Below are 6781 nucleotides of genomic sequence, written 5' to 3' on the forward strand. Positions count from 1 at the left end.
GTGAACATCCACTCCTGTGTTTGCTAGGCCCCGGCATCGTCTCACAAGAGACAGCTATATTTGGGTCCTTTCAGCAAAATCTTGCTAGTGTATGCAGAATTTTCTATAGCATGATTTTCTTTCATTGATTTTTTTTTTATTATTATTATACAGCCTTGATGGCTGCTTCGCTACTGACTTTATTGACTACAGAGAAAGTTCCGCAGATGTCTCTAGCTCCACTGGGAGTTTAGATGTTTGTCTCAGCTTATTCTCCTACCATTCTTCCCTGTGCACACTTATGTGTGCGGCAACATGTGTGTGTGTAGTATGTGTGTGTGTGTGTGTGTGTGTGTAGTATGTGTGTGTGTGTGGTGTGTGTGTGTGTGTGTGTGTGTGTGTGTGTGTGTGTTGTACACATCTAGAATCGATAGATTTTTTTGTGTGTGCAATGACCAACTTTCTGTGTAATATTGCTTTTTACCTATAGTAATTTCCTCTGTCCTGTGCCTCAGCAGAGTATGCTTGGGCTATGTTTATAATTATCATTCCTACTTGCAGGTCCATTATTTATTATTTCTATCTCTTACAATTAGCTGGGAAGAGTACATCATTTTATGTACTTATTGTTATATAAGAAATTTTACTCCTTAATTTTATTATTGTATGTTTGTATTTCCACTTCTTTCCTCTCCCATTACCCCATCCCTGTGATGTTTTTCACTGTTGAACACTTTTTAAGTAGTCATCTTCACTCTTTCCATACATATTTTTATACATTATTTTATACATTATTTCCATACATATATATTTTTATCATTGACCCCACAGCTGCTTTGCTATATGCAATAGACACATTCAGCTAATGAGACTTACTAACACCATTCTCTACAGGAATTAAAATGGCTACAAACAAAGAGGATCCCTGTTTCCCCTCTATAGTACAGCTGTCTCACGTGTAGTCTCCACACACACTGAGAACCACATCAGACATACACCTGCTTTTAAGTGTCCTGTGCAGCTGGAATTCAAAGACAGAAAAGTCTCTTGTCTTTGCTCCTTACTCCTGCTCCCAGGGCCCTGTCTTTTTTCTAACCCTTCAAGTTCACAGCTTTCTTTCTGATGACAAGCACTTCCTTTCTCCATTCCTTCAGAGGGAGCATAGCAGAAGGAAATATCTTAGTTTTGCCACCCTCAGAATGATTTCCCCCTCCATGCCCACACTGTCTTTTCCCTTTTTATAGGACACTAGGTTGATTAAATGCTTCCCTTAAACCTTTTACATAGTATCCTGCTTTGTTCTGACCTTTGTGGTTTCCCAAAAGTAAGTGGTACATTATTTATTTTCTCTCAGTTTTCAAAATATTTTCTGTTTTTAGATTCTATATTGATTGTGGTGATTTTGCTTAATAAAGCTTGTGGCTTCATACTGATGGCTTCATCATGGCAGGGTTGTATGCTGTCAGGCAGTGGGCATGTGGGAATAAAGGGGGTTGTAGAAAACCCACCTCCCACCAGAGTTCCCATGCTCTGGGCAGGTGGACACAGAGGACTGCCACACTCCCCATATGGCCCCAGGTGGGTAAAGCCTTGGACCCAGTCTGTGGTGGGTGGATAGGGAGCAGTCTGAGGTCTCTGGGCCTCACAGAGGCCAGATATAACAGGTTCTCAGTCTCGAATATCCCAGAGAATATCTGAGAATAAATTATAATTATCATTCCTTCTTGCAGGTCCATTATTTATTATTTCTAGTGTGGTTGTGTTGAATCAGTAGGGTTTTCTTTTGACTGTCTCTATGCATTTGTGTCCCTGACCTTTGGAACACAAAGCCCATTCATTTTCAGAGATGCAGTGGGTGGCTGGGACCAAACAAAGTCGTTCTCCCAGTGCTGCTCTCATTTTTCCCCTCAGGATTCAGTGAGGTAGGGGGTGATTTTTAACACTTTCATGTCTGGGGGCCCTAGACTTGAAAGATCACAACTGCCTCAGCCAGCCTCAGGACCTTAAGAGAGGAGTGGGCAGAGGGAGAGGGGCACTGGGTGGTTCCCACAAGGTCAAGAGTCCTTGGTCTGGTCCATGGCTGAAGCACAAGAAGGCCTTCTGGCAGGAGGGTAGACGTGGCTCTTTAGGCAAATGCCTATTCCATCATTCAAGCATGGTGGGCCTTGATGAGCAGAGACAGTCCATGGTTTTAGAGCTTTATTGTAGAAAGTCAGAGAGAAAGAGAGAAGGTAAGAAGAAAGAGAGAGGCTGGCCATGACCACATGGAGAGAAGAAGCGAAGGTAGAGGGAAAAGGAGAGCTAGAGATGAGAATAAGAAAGGTGAGAGCTTAAGAGAGAAAGGTGGGGCCATGCAGCCCATTTTATAGTAGACTGGGCTATCTTGTAGTTGCAGGGTAGCTGTGGGGAGGAGTATACCTGGTTATTGTCAGGTAACTATGAGGATGGAATCTAGTTAGAATGCCAGGAGCTTAGGAATTTGTCTGTGTGACTTGTAGTATACAGAATTATGGAGTTGAGGACTCTGCGTTGTCAGGCACCTGTCTCTGGGAAAGTGGCTCACTGTTCTGTCCCTTGTAGTTTTCTCCTAGGTCTCCTAAGTAAGCATCACTCAATCAGAACAGGCTGCCTTTCATGGTCCCACAGTATTTTGCCCCTCTAGGAAGTTTCTACCATTCTTTAAGTATATTCTCATCTATACTATCTCTTTCCTTGTTCAGTTGACAGTTGTAAATCTCTATGAGTGTGGTTGTGTTGAATCAGTAGGGTTTTCTTTTGACTGTCTCTATGCATTTGTGTCCCTGACCTTTGGAACACAAAGCCCATTCATTTTCAAAGATGCAGTGGGTGGCTGGGACCAAACAAAGTGGTTCTCCCAGTGCTGCTCTCATTTTTCCCCCTCAGGATTCAGTGAGGTAGGGGGCCCTAGACTTGAAAGATCACAACTGCCTCAAGTGGCCACAGTTATTAACCTATTAAAGTTATTATAGTTATTGAGCCTATGTGCTTCTATCACTCCAGATCTTCAGAAATGTCTCCACTCCCAGCCTACACCCTCTATTGCATTTTTATGTCTTCTAATACAGTAGTTCTCAACCTGTGCATCCTGACATCTTTGCAGTCACATATCAGATGTCTTTCATAACAGATATTTACATTGCAATTGGTAACAGTAGGAAAGTTGCAGTTATAAAGCAGCAACAAAACAATTTTATAGTTGGTAATCCCCACAACATGAGAAACTGTATTACAAGGTTACATAAATAGGAAGGCTATTCTGCAAAAGGATAATCAGGAAACATATTCTTTCCTACAATGACATAGATTTGACTAAAGCTTCCTGTGCTTGCTACAACAGACTTGTACAAAGACAGCTTGAATGTCTGAGGACTGATGCTCCTATTCCTCTGCTTTCATTATATGCCAGGTTATAGACATTGCCTTTGTAGAAAAACATTTATGCCTTCATGATTTAGTCTGGGGAAACACTGGTGCTCTCTTGGTTCTTAACGGTAAATGCATGTAAAAAAGTATAAGAAGAAACTTCAATTGTAACTGTATTGAAATTTGAAAGAGTGCAAATGGAGAAATTACTGAAATATTCCTATGACATAATGGTAACTTTTCTCACACAGATATGCAGACTCCCCTCCATGTTTGTCTCATTATTTACACATGTACATCTCATGTCTGGCTGATGCTGTGGACATGGCCTTATTCTCTAGACAAACAGACCATTGATTTTTTTTTAAAAGAAGTCCATGAAAACTGTACATGCACACACTTTGCTCAGCCTTTGTCAGGTCATGGGTGCCTGAGCCTCTGCCTTTGCTGGACTTTAGAATTCTTCAGGAAGTTACCCCAATAATTTGTGGACTCTATTGAATAACCTTATATCTTCTTTTAGGAGTACATGTTAGAATATTTCTAAAGTCATAATCACCTATATTATTGATTTTTTTATAGAGTACATTCAATTTTAATTGAAATTAAATTTAGTTCATAGGAGGAAAAAACATTTTCAGAAACATTTCCTCAGACCAAGCTGCATCCCTCCATTCACATTAGCACACAGACCCCTTAACAGAATCCACTGAACACACACCTGTCTATTACTCCTTGACACAATAACACAGGAACATTCAACTATGACAATTGAAATGTTTTTCAGGTTTGTGAAGAAGTATGGAAACCTAATTAGCCTGGATTTTGGTACCATCCCTTCAGTGATCATAAGGGGAGAACTCTTAATAAAAGAAGCATTAACTTGCATGGAACAGAACTTTTTGAAATGCCCCATTTTAGTGGCAAGGCAACGTATTTTTAAAAACAATGGTAAGTTTAATTGGCAGCAATATTGAATTCAGTGGGTTATTATAAACAAGACATGAAATTGGATGGAAAATGGGGAACTGTGGAAAGGTTCCATTGACAAGTGGAGAGAAGGAGTAGAAAAGGATTTTAACAAGATGAATTGCACATTTATGAAATTTTCAAAAGAGAAAGAGGTGCTGGTTTCTAGTATAAGAGAAGCTATGTGTATTGTATGCTAAAGGTACCTCTATGTCTGTAATTTTACAATATCCCAATGAATCAAATCCTTCATCAAATGTTATATTTTATTATTTTCCTCTCACCCTCCCATTTACCCCTCCTCTCTGTTTCCTCAGAAGAACAGAGGCCTTCTATGGATATCAATGAGCCTTGGTTTATCAAGTTGTAGTAAGGCTAGGTACATCCTCTTTGGTTGAGGCTAGAGAAAGCAGCCCAGTTATTGGAAAGGGATTCAAAAGCAGGCAATGTTATCTTTAAAGTCAGCTGGATACTACATTTCCCATATGAAATCAACCATCTGAGGTCTGACATCATCTCTCTCTAAGAGAGTCTTGGATATACCATGTGTCCTGCAGAATAACTCAGAGGCATGCATAGGAAGTAACAAGGGTACCATCCAAAGCCAAATACAAGTGTCTCATTTCTCTTTTCCTATTTCAACACTCTGCCTTACCAAAACAGATGTGAAGCACCTTTCTCCTACTGATGCTCTTCTTATTTATGCCTTCTTAAACTGTGTCGTTCAGGCCATATCCTGCCAGAATTTCTAGCCTTCCAGATATTGCTAGAATAGACTATCATGAGTGCACAAAGAGATCATTAAATCAAGTTAGGTGCTTGAAAATTGAAACAGACTTCAACAATATTAAACTATAAAAACTTCACTTTCAGCAATTTCCTAATTAACTCTTGAAACAATCAACCATTGATTGCAAATGACTGACTACATTATCTGCAATAAGAACTATCATCAGCATAAGTGATTAGTAGTGACAACAATAGGTAAAAATCATTCTCACTGTGGGACACATAGTATCTGAAGACCATATTTATTTGGGTGAAAACTGTTGACATTGGCAAAACGAACCCAGCTCTTAATTTTTATTATAAGAGTAAGGGGAGCTCTTGAGTGGAAATGGATAGAGGAGAAGATCAAACACTGCACATTTTGAAGCTCATTTATGAAACGAGTTAGAAAACACAGGTATGGTAGCAAAATATTATCATTGTAGGCTATCTATGAAGGAAGGAGTTTGAACACTCAAGGTGAAGAAAAAATAGTATGTTAGCCTGGGATGGTGGCATTAAAAATGCCTTGGACTGAACTGTTTCAAGAGAGAAGTCATTATGGTATATGTCTCAGGCACCAGGAAAATGCATTCTTAGAGAAATGTCAGAGGACTGAGTAATGAAAAAGGAACAATGGCAGGAAACAAGGTGTGTGGTGGTGTTAGCTTCTATTTAGGAGTTTCAGGAATATAATAGTGATCTTATTCATACATGTGCTAAGTCTAAATTCCTGTACTTGGCAAAGTTTATGTTAGGTGCATGCCTCAGAAGTGTGTAGCTTCTGGGACAAAACTACAATTAATATCAGAAGAGGTTATTTAGGGCATTGCCTGAGCATCTGCAGGAGGCATCTTGGCTCCCGGACTCCACCGAGACTACTCTGCACAGGTGAGAGTGTGGTCTACAGAAGCTAACAGTTTCTGGGCAGGTCCTCTTTCGGGCCTTCATCTTCTTCCAGGAGGCAAGTCTGAATGCCAGATATCTGTGCACCTTCTCTGAAAGAGGAGAGGCTGCCTGCAGAGAGTGCACTGACCACTGAAACTCGGAAGAGAACTAGTCTCCCCGGTCTGGTCTGCTGGTAGAGAATAACAGAATCAGGAGAGGAACAAGCTCTAACCAGAGACAACTATAACAACTGACTCCAGAGTTTACCAGATGGTGAAAGGTAAGAATCTTACTAACAAAAACCAAGACCACTCACCATCATCAGAACCCAGTACTTCCACCTCAGCCAGCCCAGGGCAGCCCAACACACCCGAAAACCTAGACCCAGATTTAAAGGCATATCTCATGATGATGGTACAAGACATCAAGAAGGTCTTTAATAACTCATTTAAAGAAATACAGGAGAACACTGATAAAGAGTTGCAAATTCTTATAGAAACAAAGGAAAACACATCCAAACAGATGATGGAAATGAACAAAAGCATACTAGTCCTAAAAAGAGAAGTAGACACAATAAAGAAAACCCAAAGTGAGTCAACACTGGAGATAGAAACCCTAGGAAAGAAATCTAGAACCATAGATGCAAGCATCATCAACAGAATACAAGAGATGGAAGAGAGAATCTCAGGTGCAGAAGANTCCATAGAGAACATCAACATAACAATCAAAGAAAATGAAAAATGCAAAAAGATCCTAACTCAAAACATCCAGGAAATCCAGGACACAATGAGAA

At 40.1% G+C, this 6781-nt stretch overlaps 1 protein-coding gene across 1 annotated transcript in view; it reads left to right on the forward strand.

Moving 5' to 3' along the window:
• The window catches only part of LOC110288175 (cytochrome P450 2J3-like), an 11710-nt gene that overhangs the window by 861 nt on the left and 4068 nt on the right, over positions 1 to 6781 (forward strand). The window contains exon 2 of the mRNA XM_021154598.1: positions 4151 to 4314. Coding sequence (XP_021010257.1) covers positions 4151 to 4314 — 164 coding nt within the window. The remainder of the gene's footprint in view (positions 1 to 4150; positions 4315 to 6781) is intronic.

Source organism: Mus caroli, unplaced genomic scaffold, assembly GCF_900094665.2.
Source record: "Mus caroli unplaced genomic scaffold, CAROLI_EIJ_v1.1 scaffold_18045_1, whole genome shotgun sequence".
Lineage (NCBI taxonomy): Eukaryota > Metazoa > Chordata > Mammalia > Rodentia > Muridae > Mus > Mus caroli.